Here is an 18,020-nt window from a genome sequence, read left to right as displayed (position 1 = left end):
TTGGATAGCAACGACGTCACCAGCCCAAATTCTAATCGAGCTGGCACCAGTTGTGGAACTGGGCTGTACTGGCCTGGGATTCCCTCAATCCAGCTCGATTTTTGAGAATTCCATTCGAGCCAGCTCGAATTTGACCCTAACTTAGCCCTAATTTTAAGTGCCAGTGGAAATGGGAGTTTAGATAGAGCTTCTTGCCTGGGTTTGTTTACATAATATCTTGCCTGAGTTTGTTTACATAATGTCTTGCCTGGGTTTGTTTTGTCGCCCCGACATTTTGATATTTCTTAAACACAAATCAAGTAAATTAGACTTACTGAGTCTGGCTTTAACATTACAGGTGTGTTTGTAAATTCACTCTGGCGTAACAGAGTGCGCTCAGAGTGCGCACTGGGGATTTATACATTCAGAGCGTTGTTGTAGGGTTGATCTGACCGTTCTGACCTCACAATAGCAACCAAGCACCCAAACTAACTGGCTAAATTTGGCTAGCTTGCTAGCTCCTTCCAAACACAAATGAGAGAACACTTCACTCTGAACATTTTACTCGCCCTAGCAGAGCTGGTTAGAGTGTTTTCATGTTATCAAGAGAGTTAGTGAATGTAAATGTGTTATGGCAACAATTTATACTTTTTTTAGCCAATGTTTAGGCCTACTTACAACTGTCATAACAACAGAGTTTAGGGACGTTCATAAATTCTTTAATTATTCTGTGCTCTGGCACTGTCAAATCAGAGTGCTCTGATTGGAGTAGATTAGGCCTACCAGGGTGAATTTACAAACACTGATTTTACTTACACAATTTCTGATATATCACATGCATAAATAAAAGTGCGGCATGTGGTATATCAGAAATTATGTTATAGAATTATTGTCAACCTAAAATATTGTCATATAATTATATCTAGCCTACACATTATAAGGGTTTAATACCAATTTTCTGTAGCCTATAAATAGCCTCTAAAATATATGTAAACAGACTATAAATGTCTAAATGTTATATGTGCTTGCCTTGACAATAGTTAAAATTCCGAGCTATTAATTAAACCAAAAGAAAAACGTGTGCGTAAAAGTTTTGGGAACGTTTTGAAAACGCTGGACTGCAAAGACTAGAGAGGGGATTTTGTTTTCATTTATAGCCACATAGGAAGCGTAACAAAGCATCAAAGTCTTTCAGCATCCTGTGCGAATCCACAGAAAATACGTGGGTAGTGTGTGCTTCGTACAGTCCTCGCGACCAAGCGCTTTGCTCTCCCAAAACTAAAAGCAAGGCGCGCCTAACATCCCACCTCGCTATAAGCCTAACATCCTACCTCGCTATAACTTTCTCTCTATCAACAACTCCTCCCCGAAACCGGATTCCGTTCTGATTTTGCTAATGAAGTGGGCTTGATAGAGAAGTGGGATTGGGGCACGAGAGAGCGCGAGGGAGGGGGTCACGGGTGGATGGTAACTGCCGCTCTAACAGGTACGAGCAAATTACGCTATCAGAAAGGAATTATGTAGTTCCGCCTCAGCAACGGTTCCTAACATTTCATACTTAAACGTGACTGACAGGGGTAGTGAGAAGTAAGTATATAAGAGGGAGGGAGACTAGTGATTAAGCCACTATCGCTCAAGTCCTCCCTGCGTAATGTGGATCTAGTGAAGTAAACTAAGCGCACTTTACATTTTATGCACCGGTTTATAGCAGTTTTTCCGTTTTCATTCTACTATTCATACTTATTAGAATAATATATATTGTTATTACCTCCTTTTTCATTGGATATCTAACATATTTTTTTAAAGGGGGATTTGCACTTTCACCAGGTAAGTTGTTGCATTCAAGTTTACTGCTAGTCAAAATCATTTAGTCAAAGAATGATTAATATATAAACCTATATTCTGTTATTAGATTCATTCGTTTTGGTTAACATTATGCATTTGAAGAAATTGTTTTAGAAGTAGTGTATTCTCTTTTCCCAATAGCCTAAATACTATATGTGCACGTTGTAAGGTGCTTAATTGGTGTATCTTCCTAGATAACTCTGTGTTCGTTTTGGAGACAGTAGTTAGGCTGCTTTACAGCGTTGCTATAGTTGAAGCAGATCTGTGGATTTTACATTAGGGGATGTAATGGCATGGCTGAGAGCTTCAGTATTCACAGTTGCAATGAACTTTGTGACAGCAGAGCAGAGAGTAAATAAAAACTAGATAGCCTATAATGGCTAGGCAACTTTATTTATGAGATGTGAAGTAAAGTTTCGTCAACTTTACTTATTATTACATTGTCATTACAATAGTGATAAAGTTAACAACTTACAATGTGCTGTTACCTTTGATGATAATCAGCTTTTGTGTCTCTTGTGTTTTGAAGGAGATATGATACTCAGGAGAAGCCTCAACCTGTTGCCCATTTTATTACTTTGCTCCTCAGCGCTACCTCAAGGTAAATCTACTTATGCATAAAGTTTATTACTTTGCTCCTCAGCGCTACCTCAAGGTAAATCTACTTATGCATAAAGTTTATTACTTTGCTCCTCAGCGCTACCTCAAGGTAAATCTACTTATGCATAAAGTTTATTACTTTGCTCCTCAGCGCTACCTCAAGGTAAATCTACTTATGCATAAAGTTTATTACTTTGCTCCTCAGCGCTACCTCAAGGTAAATCTACTTATGCATAAAGTTTATTACTTTGCTCCTCAGCGCTGCCTCAAGGTAAATCTACTTATGCATAAAGTTTATTCGCCTTATCATCATCATTATTCTATCCACTATTCAATTACATTTGTATTGATAAATAAGTGTGATGTTTGTGTGGCTTGCGCAGATGCTGTAGGTTTTAGTGTAACTAGATGTAAAAAATTAAGCATGAGTGAATATGATGCTGTCACTTTTGCTTGTGCATAAAAGCATACCCAGTTAGCTAATAGCCAGGGCTCTCCACCCCTGTTCTGTTCTTGGAGTGGTACTGTGCTGTTGGTTTTTTAGTTACAACTCTAATCTCGCGCACCTGATTCTAATAATTTGCTGGTTGATAAGCTAAATCAAGTTAGTTACAACTGGGGTTGGAACGAAAACCTACAGGAGGGTTACTCTCCAGGAACAGGGTTGGAGAGCCCTGTTATAGACCTAGTTAAAATCAGTTGATCAGATTTTCGTAAAGAATGCCATGCTGTTTCATCAAGCTAATTGGCTGTACACGTTCTCCTCTCCTTACCTATCCCCTGTATGACTCATGGAAGATGGTGAGGTTACAATGGATGACGACACAACGTTTGACCTGTTTGATATTAGTGGTATCACACGCAAGACTCTGGGCGCCAAGCAATTCCGCGGCCAAGACACGGACAACCCCGCTTACCGCTTCATTCGCTTCGACCATTTGCCCTCTGTGAGCGCGCCCGTGCTCAAACAGATGCTTCTGCAAATCCAGAACAACGAGGGCTTCGTGTTCGTGGCCAGCATGCGCCAGGACCGCGGCTCGCGGGGTACCCTCATCGCATTGGAAGGCGCCAACGGCCAGCGGCAGTTTGAAATCGTCTCCAACGGTCGTGCCAACACGCTGGACCTTGTCTACTGGGTGGACGGCTCTCAAAATGTTGTCTCCTTCGAGGATGTTGACCTGTCTGACTCGCAGTGGAAGAATATCACACTTCATGTTCATGGCGAAAATGCAAATTTGTTTGTGGGCTGCAGTCTCATCGACAGCTTCATCTTGGATGAGCCTTTCTACGAGCACCTGCAGGCAGAGGATAGCCGAATGTTCGTCGCCAAGGGATCCATCCGCGAAAACCACTTCAGGGTAAGAATTTGTCCTGTAGAATAGACCACTATATTATGCTATTCAACTCAAGCTTGGTTCCCAGTTGTTCCCAGTAGTAAAAAAAATTAAATGTAGGCTGTACTTTTAGACTGTATTTTTATAAGGGAGAAATATATTTTTATACGGGAGAAATGTCAATTTTCCTTCTGCACTTTATTACTTGTGTGGTCTTCCGCAGGGTGTGCCTTTGTTAAAAATAAAAACCCTACTACACCATGTCCAAAAGTCCTAACCTACTCTTAGTATTAGTCATAATATAGGTTTAAGAAGTTAATAAACCATATAGCATTACAAAGAAGTGAACCATGTAATTATGAGAGAATATTCTTATTGACAGATTACACAGGCCTTTATGGTTTTACCGAGCATGTCATTTTTTACTTCTAGGCGCACTTCACGCTACACGACTCCAGACCATGTAGAAGCCAATGGCCCTCCCTTCGAGGAGGGTTCAAGGGTTCAACAAGGACCTACTGGAAATGTGGCATGAAGTGCATCCAAAACGGCAATCTTTTTTTTGTAGAGAAAAGTAGTGCACTAGATATAGGGAATAGGATTCCATTTGAGTCATGATGATGAGTCTAATGTTAACTGTTAAGAATAACTCATTCAGTATTCATTTACCTTGACATAGTAGCTCAAGGTAAGCGAATAACAAATAAGTTGTTCCTAGCTGCTAGTCCAATGTGACACACAACTGTCCAAGTAGTCATTGATCAATCTCTTGTCTTGTCACACAGGGCTTACTGCAGAATGTTCGCTTCATGTTCGACTTATCCGTGGATGATGTTCTGAGGAACAAAGGCTGTGAAGTCACTAAGGCTGGTAAGGGTTTTTGGCTTACTTTACTGCACTGGTTGTGTTCATTAAGCACCAAATGAAAAAAATGTATGTTTCAAACAGGGAGGGACTACCTGGACTTGTCCAATAAGAAAGGCTCATTTTTGTTTGCCATTGCAAAAAGTTTTAGAATGTTTTCCATTGCGTGCCCTAAGAACATGCCGCTGTAGTTTGAATAGACTGAATCCTACCAATTGGGGTCAATATGATATGGATATTTATTTCAAGGACATCATCTCGAAGACCGTCTAAAATCGTGCTGTATTGTGTTACAGCAATTATTCTTTAGGCTGTGTTTACACAGAAAGCCCAATTCTCATATTAGCGGTATCACACGCAAGACTCTGGGCACCAAGCAATTCCGCGGCTGAGACACAGACTACCCCGCTTCATCCGCTTCGAACATTTACTCTCTGTGAGTGTGCCCGTGCTCAAACAGATGCTTCTGCAAATCCAGAACAATGAGAGCTTCGTGTTTGTGGCCAGAACACAATTATGGCCAAAAGAGCTGATCTGATTGGTCGAATGACCAAGTAGTCGGAAAAAAATCAGAATCGGGGTGCCTGTGTAAACGCAGCCTTATTAGCATTTCCCAAAACCGGTTTGTGCTGTACAGCAAACTGTTATGGTCTTTGTCATCCCAAGTTTGTCACGACATTGACCATATAAATGGACAAGACAGCACAAACAGATCTGGGACTGACTGAAGCTATCTCTTTTTGGGTATCTGTTGTATTGTTTTCATGCTTTGAATATTCTGATGAACCGACTTTAACTCGTCTTTCCTGACCTGCTCTGACCTCCTTTAAACTCCCTATTAAAGCTCCATCCAACGCAGATGTGACTGAACGATCCATCATTCTGCCTCATAGGCTGCATCCCAAATGGCACCCTATTCCCTATAGTGCACAACATTAGGGTGCCATTTCAGATTGCAGCCACAGTCACATGCAACCTCTTACAGCGTTGGTCTTCTGCGTTTCATTTAGATAAAACCGTAACAAATTTCCACAACAGACTCCAACCACTTAAAAATATGGAGTTTTTCTTTATTTCCATTGTGTCTGGTTCTGCTATTCTATCACTTTAGTCGGTCTTTAGTTTTAGTGGGTCACAGAAAGCTTGTAGATCTGATATGTGGAGATTTCTGACAGTATTACATCATGTTAGCGGAAACAGCTGTGTCAGTGTGGTTGCGTGAGGCCAACACATGTGTGTGTGTGTGTGTGTGTGTGTGTGTGTGTGTGTGTGTGTGTGTGTGTGTGTGTGTGTGTGTGTGTGTGTGTGTGTGCGTGTGTGTGTGTGTGTGTGTGTGTGTGTGTGTGTGTGTGTGTGTGTGTGTGTGTGTGTGTGTGTGTGTCTGCTGTGGTTGTCAACACAAAAGGAGATACTGTACAGATGCTTACATTTATTTCCATTGGCAGTGGAAGAAATGCCTGGGGAAGAAAAATAGAGAAAGTTAAATGCTATGCTGGAAGGAATTAAGGGAGTCACCACCGCTTTGCCCTGCATGCACACACACACACACACACACACACACACACACACACACACACACACACACACACACACACACACACACACACGCACACGCACACGCACACACACACATAGTGAGGTCATGAATTGGCTGATGGGGTAGTAGCCTCTCTGCTGCTTTTGTTCACACTGGGCGTGGGGCCCTGTAATCCTCAGTAGGGGCTTTTGAGAAGATCCAGAAACCCCAGGGTGTGTGGGTGGGTGTGTGTGTGCTCGCGTGCGTGCGTGCCAGAATTTGTGTGCTTGTAGCTCCATTGTTGACACAAGTACCATTCGATTCTACCTGAGTGAGCACATTTTATGTTATGTCACCAAGACTTCCCATTGAGTCACTGGAAAAAGTCTAGATGCTCCTACCAGCCAAGGTCTTACCCTGGCATCAGATATCTCTAACACTAGCTCAAAAGTCACTCATAAAATCACACATAGTCATACAAAACTGCCACGTTGTACAGTTAATGAGAAGCAGTTGAAATATTGTATTTCTTCCCCTCTATCTCAGTCAAAAAGAGGAGAGGAAAGAATTGAAAGAGGAGGAAAAAGGAGTTGTGAACCAACCAGAATATCTCATCATACATGTCCTAAGGTCACGCACACACAAACATTCACACACACACACACACATATTCTTGTACAACTAACCTTGTGGGGACACACAATTCAGTCCCATTCAAAATCCTATTTTCCCTAACCCCGAACAATAAACCCTAACCTGTACACTTACCCCCTACCCTAACCTTAACCCAAAAACCAAACCTAAACCTTGCTCCTAACCCTAACCCTAACCCTTAACGTAATTCTAACACTAATTCTAACCTTAACCCTAAACCCCATAGAAATAGCATTTGACATCGTGGGGACTAACAAAATGTCCCAGTTGGTCATATTCTTGTTTGTTTACTATTCTTCGGAATAGTAACACTGTTAGCTGTGATCGTTTTGTTTGTCTTGTGTAGTTTCTTAATCATTGTACCTAAACTGTATGTGTAACATGTATACGCAGGGCTGTAAAAAAGACCTTGGTCTCAGTCTGTGTTCCTTGTTGAAATAAAGGTAGAATAATAACTTGGGAGGTTATTGTGGTTAAACGGGGCCAGCGTGACTGGGACCTGGCCTGATTTAGAGTCCCTAACCACCCATTAATCTCTGCTCAACTTCTGCACCTGGCACACACACACACACACACACACACATACACACACACACACACACACACACACACACACACACACACACACACACACACACACACACACACACACACACACACACACTTGGCTGGACACACTGCGTTCCTCAGGCCTTTCCTCACCAGGAACCCCAGTCTGAGACTCTGCTCTGGGGCCACTAATCTATCTGATGTTCTATCTATCATTTTCTTATGCATTTATCAGAGTTAAAATAAATAAAAAGCAGTACAATATACTATTAAACAGATGTATGTTATATCTGTGGATAGTTTATCATGTTGTAGACCAGGTAATAGTCTGTCAAACACTTGAAGTGAGACCTTTGGGATCCATGAGAACCACAGGATTATGAGTGAGACAATGTGGATCATAGAATAACTAAATATTGCTTAGTGATTGTAAACTGTAGGGACTGTTGAGGCAATGGGTATAACAAAAGCATTATCTTCGCTATGATACAAACAAAGCATCCAACAAGTAGAGGGGAAAAACCCGGCCTGGTCCCAGATCTGTTTTGCTGTCCTGCCAACTCCTATGGTCATTTTGGCCTATTGTTGGGATTTCAACAAACACACACACACACACTAACAGCCCCCCAGGTGGAGAGAGACTGATGGATAAACAGACACTTCCCTTCCTGTCAAAAGCCTCTCTCTCTCTCTCTCTGTCTCTCTGTTACTAGCTATGCCCTGGACCAGAGCTAGTGCTGACCAGAGCTTCTAGCTATGCCCTGGACCAGAGGGAGTGACAGATTATAGCTCTAGTCCAGGGCATTAGAGCACTGCATGCGCACATACCAACTGAGATGCAAAATATCATCTGTGACACATGCGCATGCGCTTTGATATTTGCAGACCAGGTGGCCTCAGCGAGCATAATCTGCAGCTGGATGCTTCTTCTCCAGGCAGGCTCAATCAAACAAACGCTCAAAGTATTTGAAAGAAAAAAAATACCACTTGAGCCCAGGTCTGTGTTGGACTAGTGAGACAGAGCCAAGACCATTCTCTTCCAAAAGGAAGACTTGATGCAGGCCCAGCTGTCTGCCAGCCCAGCCCAGCCTGCTCATCCCACCCCATCACACCACAGCTGAGCTCTGCTCTGTCTAAAACAAACAACCACCCACCGGGCCCTGGCGCCCGCATCAGAACGTCTCTGTGATTCACTCTGAGAGCGTCACAGTGAAACAATTTCCTAGCTTGGGCTTTGTAACGGCAGCCTTCCTCCTCTTCGTCTGAAGAGGAGGTGTAGCAGGGATCGGACCAAGACGCAGCGTAGTTGGTGCTCAACATATTTAATAATACGAACTGTGAACACTACAACAATACAAAAATAACAAAATGTGGCAAACCGATACAGTCCTAGCTGGTGCAGAGAAAACACAGAGACAGGAAACAACCACCCACAAAATCCCAACACACAACAAGCCACCTATATATGATTCCCAATCAGAGACAACACAAAACACCTGCCTCTGATTGAGAACCATATTAGGCCAAACATAGAAACAGACAAACTAGACACACAACATAGAATGCCCACCCAGCTCACGTCCTGACCAACACTAAAACAAGCAAAACACACAAGAACTATGGTCAGAATGTGACAGTACCCCCCTCCTGAGGTGCGGACTCCGAACGCACCTCCTAAAACTCTAGGGGAGGGTCTGGGTGGGCATCTGTCCGCGGTGGCGGCTCCGGCGCTGGACGAGGACACCACTCCACCATTGTCTTTGTCCCCCTCCTTAGCGTCCTTTGAGTGGCGACCCTCGCCGCCGACCTTGGCCTAGGAACCCTCACAAAGGGCCCCATCAGACTGAGGAGACAGCTCCGAACCGAGAGGTAGCTTAGGACAGAGAGGTAGCTCAGGACAGAGAGGTAGCTCAGGACAGAGAGGTAGCTCAGGACAGAGAGGTAGCTCCGGACTGAATGGCAGCTCCGGACTGGAGGGCAGCTCCGGACTGGAGGGCAGCTCATGACTGGAAGGCAGCTCATGACTGGAAGGCAGCTCATGACTGGAAGGCAGCTCATGACTGGAGGGCATCTCATGACTGGAGGGCGGCTCATGACTGGCGGGCGGCTCATGACTGGAGGGCAGCTCATGACTGGCAGGCGGCTCTGGCAGCTCCTGACTGGCTGGCGGCTCTGGCAGCTCCTGACTGGCTGGCGGCTCTGGCAGCTCCTGACTGGCTGGCGGCTCTGGCAGCTCTTGATTGGCTGGCGGCTCTGGCAGCTCCTGACTGGCTGGCGGCTCTGGCAGCTCCTGACTGGCTGGCGGCTCTGGCAACTCCTGACTGGCTGGCGGCTCTGGCAGCTCCTGACTGGCTGTCGGCTCTGGCAGCTCCTGACTGGCTGGCGGCTCTGGCAGCTCCTGACTGACGGATGGCTCTAATGGCTCGGGACAGACGGGCGGCTCAGATGACGCTGGGCAGACGGATGGCTCAGATGGAGTTGGGCAGACGGATGGCTCAGATGGCGCTGGGCAGACGGATAGCTCAGATGGCGCTTGGCAGACGGATGGCTCAGATGGCGCTGGGCAGACGGATGGCTCAGATGGCGCTGGGCAGGCAGGCAGCTCAGATGGCGCTGGGCAGGCAGGCAGCTCAGACGGCGCTGGGCAGGCAGGCAGCTCAGACCTGCTGAGGCGCACAGTAGGCCTGGTGCGTGTTGCCGGAACTGGTGGTACCGGTTTGTAGACACGCACCTCAAGGCTAGTGCGGGGAGCAGGAACAGGGCACACTGGACTCTCGAGGCGCACTATACACCTGGTGCGTGGTACCGGCACTGGTGGTACCGGGCTGAGGGCATGCACCTCAGGGCGAGTGCGGGGAGAAGGAACAGTGCGTACAGGGCTCTGGATACGCACAGTAAGCTTGGTGCGTGGTACCGGAACTGGTGGTACCGGGCTGGAGACACGCACCACAGGGAGAGTGCGTGGAGGAGGAACAGAGTTCTGGAGACGCACAGGAAGCCTGGTGCGTGGTGTTGGCACCGATGGTACTGGGCTGAGGGCACGCACCTCAAGGCGAGTGCGGGGTGCTGGAACTGGAGGCCTGGTTCGTGGCGCCGGCACGGGAGAGCTGGTGCATGGGGCTGCCACAGGAGAGCTGGTGCGCTGAGCTGGCACAGGACGTGCAGGGCTAGGAAGGCGCACAGGAGGCCTGGTGCGTGAGGCTGGCACAGTCTTCACCAGACGGCTAGCCCGCACCTCAGGACGAGTATGGAGAGCTGACTCAGGTAACATCAAATCCCCGACATGCTCCGTCGGGCGGATGTCGTGCCTCATGCACCAAACCAGCAAATCCCTCATTTCTCTCTCCTCCAATTTCCCCATTAGATCCTTCACAGTCTCTACTTCGCTCACCTCCAATACCGCCCTCACCGGCTCTGGTTCCATCCTTGGCTCCTTACGGTAAGCAGGGGGAGTTGGCTCAAGTCTCCTACTTGACCCAGCTACACTCCCCTTTATCCCCCCCCAAGAAATTTTTGGGGGAGCCTCTCGGTTTCCAGCCACTCTGCCTTGCTAGCGCCTCATAATGCCGCCTCTCTGCTTTTGCTGCCTCCAGCTCTGCTTTGGGGCGGCGACATTCCTCTGGCTCTGCCCAGGGTCCTTTTCCGTCCAGCTCATCCTCCCATGTCCACTCCTGAACTCGCTGCTGCTGCTGTTGCTGCTGCCCGTTGCTACGCTGCTTGGTCCGAGATTGGTGGGTGGTTCTGTAACGGCAGCCTTCCCTCTCTTCACGAGAAGAGAGGGTGTAACAGGGATCGGACCAAGACGCAGCGTAGTTGGTGCTCAACATATTTAATAATACGAACTGTGAACACTACAACAATACAAAAATAACAAAATGTGGCAAACCGATACAGTCCTAGCTGGTGCAGAGAAAACACAGAGACAGGAAACAACCACCCACAAAATCCCAACACACAACAAGCCACCTATATATGATTCCCAATCAGAGACAACACAAAACACCTGCCTCTGATTGAGAACCATATTAGGCCAAACATAGAAACAGACAAACTAGACACACAACATAGAATGCCCACCCAGCTCACGTCCTGACCAACACTAAAACAAGCAAAACACACAAGAACTATGGTCAGAACGTGACAGGCTTCTTGCAAAAATTCATCTCTATCTCCGACTCCCACCATTAAGGCCCACTAGGGTTGTGTCCCAAATGGCACCCTCTTCACTATATAGTGCCCTACTTTGTACCAGAGCCCTATTGGCCATAGGTGGGCTGAGGACACATGTTAAAAATAAAATAGAAGTGGATGATGAAACAAAACAGTGTGCTTTACTTATGAGAACTCTACTGAGTGCCCTCCCTCTCATCTCTGGGGTAAAGAAACATTATGACGTAAAGCTGCTTTTCTCATCAAGTTGTGAGCAGACACATTTTGAGTTCTCTTAGAACTTTTTTATGTGCTTTTAAACCCCCCCACCCCCACCCAACCCAACCCAACCTGCCCTCCTCAGTTTCTGTGTGCTGTTTGATGGTATAGTTGACAGAAGATCATCAGCCACCCGAGCCATGGCCCGTTCACCCCACGACCATCTAGAAGGTGGAGACAGTACAGGTGCATCAAAGCTGGGACAGCCTCTATCTCCAGACCATCAGACTGTTAAATAGTCACCACTAGCCGGCCTCTGCCCAGTACCCTGCCCTGAACCTTAATCTCTGTTCTAACTGGCTAACACCCGGTACTTTATCCTGCACCTTAGAGACTGCTGCCCTATGTACATAGTCATTGAACATTGATCACTTTAATAATGTTTACATACTGTTTTACCCACTTCAGTATATACTGTATTCTAGTCAAGGCTCATCCTATATACTGTAAGTACTGCTGCTGAATAACTACTACTATTCATATACTGGATATTCTATTGTATGTATTTTGGGATTGGTGTGTATTGTTGTGTATTGTTAGATACTACTGCACTGTTGGAGTTAGAAATATAAGCATTTCATTACACCCGCGATAACATCTGCAAAATATGTGTACGAGACCAATAACATTGAATTTGATTTGAGATGGAAGATTTCATTTCCTAAAGTCAAACATATGCATTCCCTCAATCTCCATACTTTTTCTGCTCCATTGACATCTCCTTTAAGGACTCAGTATGGTGATCTTAAAGGAGAGGAAAATCATTCAGTTATGTAATGAAGTCCTTTCTGCTTTCCTCATCATCACACTCCGGCATCAGTAGTGTTCATCACATGTATTGTTCATCATATTCTGTATGTATTGATCGATCATTAATCCAATCTCCCTCTCTCGCTGTCCATCTGGAACCCCCTGTCCCCCTGTCAGACGAGGCCAACGTGGTGGTGAGTGAGAGCACAGATATGGAGGGTGTTAGTCCCTCCACAGCCATCACCACTAACTTCATCGGCCAAAAGACAGAGAAGCTGGGAGCAGATATGTGTGAACGATCCTGTGAGGAACTCAGCACCATGTTCCAGGAGCTCAAAGGACTGCGGGTTGTAGTGGGGAACCTCATTGACGGCCTGCAGAAAGTGGTATGTACAGCTGTCCTCCAATCGGGAGGGGGAGCAGGCAAGAAAATAAGAAAATAGTACATTATTTAAGCAATAAGGCCCGAAGGGGTGTGGTATATTTGCCATATATCACAAATCCCAGAGGTGCCTTATTGCTATTATAAACTGGTTACCAACGTAAATAGAACAGTAAAACTAAATGCTTTGTCATACCTGTGGTATACGGTCTGATATACCACGGCTGTCAGCCAATCAGCATTCAGGGTTCGAACCACCTAGTTTATAATATGTCTTTGATGTCTACTGTCAGTACTGCTTTCTATGAAACCGGGTGTGCGATCAAATTAGTGTACTTAATGAACTGAATGCTGACTAGTTACTTTGATTCTTTAAAATAATGTTTATAGAATGATAGACCGTTGTTAGGTGTGACCGAGAAGTTTAGGGAAAATTGGGAGTATGTGTAGGTTGAAGTCTTCTTTAGAGGTTAAGATGAGAGAACTGAGACTTTCTAGAGAGTTGCTGGTAAAGCGACCCAAATACCCTGTTTGAAGTCATGAAGCCAGGCATTCTAAAACTACTTTAGCAGCTGAGTTAAGTGTGTGAGTCAGAGTCAGATTGTGAGTCAGTGAGGCTGGGTTTTATTGGATGTAACATGTGGATATAGGAAGTGTTCCCTTGGCTGTGATTGGCTCCAGCTAGTGGCTCCTCTCCACTCTGATGTCTGGCTATGTTTAACCAGCCCATGTGCTTCCTTCTCCTTCCTCTTTGTTTGTGTGTGTGTGTGTGTGCGCATGTGTGCGTGCGTGCCTGTGTGCATGTGTGGGTGTGTGTGTGCGTGCGCGCGTGCGTGCTTGTGTGTGTGCATTTATGTGTGTGTGTGTGTGTTGGCGTGATCCATGGGAATCAACTCACTAACTGCTCACTGGGAGGAGAAGCAGTTATGGTCCCCAAGGCTCTTCCAGACCAAGTGGTGTCTCATAACCACTCATAACACTGCAGCTCACGGCACACTACCACCATCTCACACACACACACACACACACACACACACACACACACACACACACACACACACACACACACACACACACACACACACACACACACACACACACACACACAAACTTTTACAACTTAATAAAGATGTGACCCTGTTGCCCTCCTTGAAGTAGTTAGGCTGCGTTTATACAGGCAGCACATTTCTGATCTTTTTCTCAATTATTGGCAAAAGATGAGGTTAAAAAGATACATATGCAGTACTATACCTCCCTACATCTTTACGCCATATGTTGTCAGATTTAAATTTTTCCGTAGCGGAAGCTCTTTGATTTGAGGGTGTGTCTATCCGTCTATTTGTCTGTTGGGGTCTCCTCAGACAGAGGAAACAGGCTCCCTACATCTTCCTCCCATATGGATGGAGCTATTTGTGCCTTTATTGTTTTGACTGTGGACTCTGTCTGTCTGTCTGTCTGTCTGTCTGTCTGTCTGTCTGTCTGTCTGTCTGTCTGTCTGTCTGTCTGTCTGTCTGTCTGTCTGTCTGTCTGTCTGTCTGTCTGTCTGTCTGTCTGTCTGTCTGTCTGTTTTTCTATCTTCGGACAGAGGATACATAAAGCTCCATACATCTTCCTTCAATATGGATGGAGTTATGGACATATCCTATGTGCTTTTATTGTCCTTTTTTTTCTTTAGGGAGGTTTTTGACTGTAGGCTATGTCTGTCTATCTGGCTGTTGTTGTATACTCAGGCAGGAGTTTAAGACTAGACTATTTGTGTCTGTATACGTCTGTTTCTTCACTCCTCAGACAGTGGAAAAAACGGTGATTAGTGATTAGTATTAGTGTCAGTGATGAGCTATGTGTCTGTCTGTTGCTGTCTCCTCATGTCTGCATGTCTGATTCCTCTCTCCAGACAGAGGAGAACACAGTAATGAAGGATGCTTTGGGGAAGATGAAGAACTCCAAGGAGAAACACATGTGTTGGCAGGACGGACGGCTGTTTGAAGATAAGGAGGACTGGGTGGTGGACAGCTGCACCACGTGTACCTGTCAGGTAGGAGACATACAGACCACCTTAAATGGAGAGACATAGAATGTGCTAGGGGGATATGGTTATTCATAGAATGACAGATTTGGTTGGTTGGTTGATTTATTTATTGATCCCAAATGAATCAGTGTCCTACACCTTTTAAAGGTGCCCAGCTCCTATGGACTTACAAAACACTAATTCATACATAGGTCACCTATCACTTGATAGCAACTAATGTCGAAAAGTTTTTTTTCTCATTACAGGACTCAAAGATCGTGTGTCACCAAATCACTTGTCCTCCTGTGGCCTGTGCTAGCCCCTCCTTCATCGACGGAGAGTGTTGCCCTGTGTGTCTGTGTAAGTAGTCACCCATTCTACACAACATTCTATTATTAAAGCCGCATTCTGCCATTTCAACAGCCCAACCCTGCCCCATGACCATTGAACAGCAGGAAAAATTGCAGAATGTGGCCAAAAAATGTATTTACAAATTGCAGACCACACCTTTAATGACTGTTTAAGTAAGCTTTACAGGAGTAATCGCAATTACAAAACATACTGAAGTGAAAACTAGACTCCTGTGCACTGTAAAAACAATGGCATCACATTGACCAATACACAACTACTGTAACACGCATTCTCTCACACACACACACCTTGCTTCATGTTTGGCTGAAGTCCTTTCTAGATACAAGGCCTTCGATGCCAGATCTGAGTACTGGAGAAACAACGTTACCATGCATATTACGCTTTAATAATATAGCAGTGTTATTGTTGTAAAACCGGTTGGTCTGTAAAGGGACGACCACATGTTTTATTGTTCTACATGAAACCAGTGGTACTACAGGCTGCAATGCTTTCATACTCTGAAATGGTCACTGTGGATTAGAACCATGATATAAAACCTACAAATCAAAGCAGACTGCTGGCCAGAGCTTTGTTTCTCTGCAGCTTTTGAACCGTTCCAAGCTCAAACAATGCGAGAGACTGTAGAGGAGAGGGTGTGGTGGGGAAAAGATGCAATAATACAATGAGTTGACTTCATTTTAGAAAGATAGCACATTTATTTTGTTGACGTTTCCATTTATTTGAAATTTTATTGAATTGGGGAAAAAAAGATAATGACTGTTTAAGTAAGCTTTACAGGAGTAATCGCAATTACAAACCATACTGAAGTGAAAACTAGACTCCTGTGCACTGTAAAAACAATGGCATCACATTGATCAATAAACTACTGTAACACGCATTCTCTCACACACACACACCTTGCTTCATGTTTTGTAATTGCGATTACTCCTGTAAAGCTTACTTAAACAGTCAAAATAAAGACATTTTTCAAGGAAGTGGGGTTTCAATATCAGAGCCAGAAAAAAACATGATTTGTCAATAACCCCTTGTGTGTTTCTGTTACCTCCAGCTAAGGACAGTGAGGACGGCTGGTCCCCCTGGTCGGAGTGGACAGAGTGTACTGTCACCTGTGGGACAGGTACTCAACAGAGGGGACGCTCATGTGATGCCACCAGTAACACCTGCTCCGGACCATCCATCCAGACCAGGAAATGCAGCCTGGGAAAATGTGACAGCCGAGGTGAGTCTCAACGTCTCTGCTGCAGTTCACTTTGTCTGAACCTACCTCGTTGTTTGCTGAACTCTATTGATTAGACACTATTGGTTTTCTTGTTTTATTCTAATGTGTGTTGCGATTTTAAATGCACTTTAAATAAAGTTTGATTTGACTTGATTTGATTAGACCAACAAAGGACCTTTGGGTGAGCACGATGGTATCTCTGCTTGCTCCCAACTCATACCATTACCACTGACTAAGTTAGAGTCGTTTTAGAACAAGACAAAACAGCATCATAATATGTTTACAGACAGGAAATAGGTGATGGGCCATAGCAAGCTATCCGCTTTAGATTTCGAGATGATCGATCTCTGAAGAGGGAGGAGCTGTTTTTTATTATATTTATTTCTTCTTAACACAGTTCGGTTTTTGTTGTCAATTCTTGCATATTTTTTCTAAATACTTACTATTATGTTCGCTAGCTGGACACACTAACGCCGCAGAGTACTAATCTGTAAACCAATCACAACTCGTGTACTATCCATGGTACTATCTCTGCTAATCACATCTGCCAATCACGTTATCCGTATCTGACGTAGTAAAAAGCTGGTGACATCTAGAGAGAGATCGCCATCCAACAAACTGCTATCAGGTGAAGTATTTTTATTTTATTTGTAATGTACCTATTTAGTTAGAGAAACGTGATACCATCAATGCAAGCTGTAAAATGACTCCCAACTTAGAACACAGCAACCTTAGTAATCTAGCTAGCTTGCTAGTTAGCTACAGTAGCTAGTTACAACAAGTAGATATGTTGCTAGCTAGCAGGAGCAGATTGCTTTATCACTAGCTAGCATGTCATTCCGCAATCAGTTTATTCCCAGTAATAATTGAAGACTACAAAAATCTATAGGACAAGTAGTGAAATCTAAGAGAGTCATCAAGGAAGGACCCACTCATTTCATTCATACTGACAAATAAGAAATGTCACATTATCCTATAGTTGGAGTAGGATGATTGCAGAGCACCCTTCCTCAGACTGTCAGTAAGTTCATTTTCTAGCTCACAAACTACATTTCTTTACTGTGATGATTTATTTGATTGATTCTTGTCTCTCACGTTTGTCTCACGTGATCTATTCAGCTCTCCTGTGTCCTGCTCTTAGAGATTGATCAAGTGCTATTCACCAAGCATGGGCTGATTCACTCACATATGAGGAGAACCATCATACTGCACTTTGAACTAGCTGTTTGAACACTATTTAGGCATTGGGATTGCATATGCATTTGCCTGTTTTGTCTTACACAGTCTAGTGCATTTTGGAGTTGAAGAACACCCACTACAGATACACATGCTTGTTAGAGCATCTCAAAGACAACATTCAATGTAGAATCAGTTTAAGAGGTGAAAAACAGATAATTGTACTATTGTAACATGCAGTGGGGAGAATTCTATTGTCCCAGTCAGGAGCCCAGGCTTTTGACATAGATGGTAGGGTTCTCGTCTCTGGACCACACAAGCTTTAGATTGCATTCTGCTAAGGC

General features: G+C 44.7%; 1 protein-coding gene across 1 annotated transcript in view; it reads left to right on the top strand.

Annotated features, from left to right (window-relative positions):
- Window positions 1-1,412: 1,412 nt before the first annotated feature.
- The window catches only part of thbs2a (thrombospondin 2a), a 39,073-nt gene continuing 22,465 nt past the window's right edge, over window positions 1,413-18,020 (top strand). The window contains exons 1-9 of the mRNA XM_038975176.1: window positions 1,413-1,465; window positions 1,786-1,806; window positions 2,354-2,425; window positions 3,223-3,782; window positions 4,544-4,628; window positions 12,697-12,905; window positions 14,796-14,936; window positions 15,176-15,269; window positions 16,330-16,500. Of these exons, the coding sequence (XP_038831104.1) occupies window positions 1,444-1,465; window positions 1,786-1,806; window positions 2,354-2,425; window positions 3,223-3,782; window positions 4,544-4,628; window positions 12,697-12,905; window positions 14,796-14,936; window positions 15,176-15,269; window positions 16,330-16,500 (1,375 nt within the window). The 5' untranslated portion in view covers window positions 1,413-1,443. The remainder of the gene's footprint in view (window positions 1,466-1,785; window positions 1,807-2,353; window positions 2,426-3,222; window positions 3,783-4,543; window positions 4,629-12,696; window positions 12,906-14,795; window positions 14,937-15,175; window positions 15,270-16,329; window positions 16,501-18,020) is intronic.

Source organism: Salvelinus namaycush, chromosome 35 (genome assembly GCF_016432855.1).
Source record: "Salvelinus namaycush isolate Seneca chromosome 35, SaNama_1.0, whole genome shotgun sequence".
Classification (NCBI taxonomy): Eukaryota; Metazoa; Chordata; class Actinopteri; order Salmoniformes; family Salmonidae; genus Salvelinus; species Salvelinus namaycush.
Note: the sequence above shows the minus strand (reverse complement) of the source record. Positions and strands in the feature narration are given on the sequence as shown.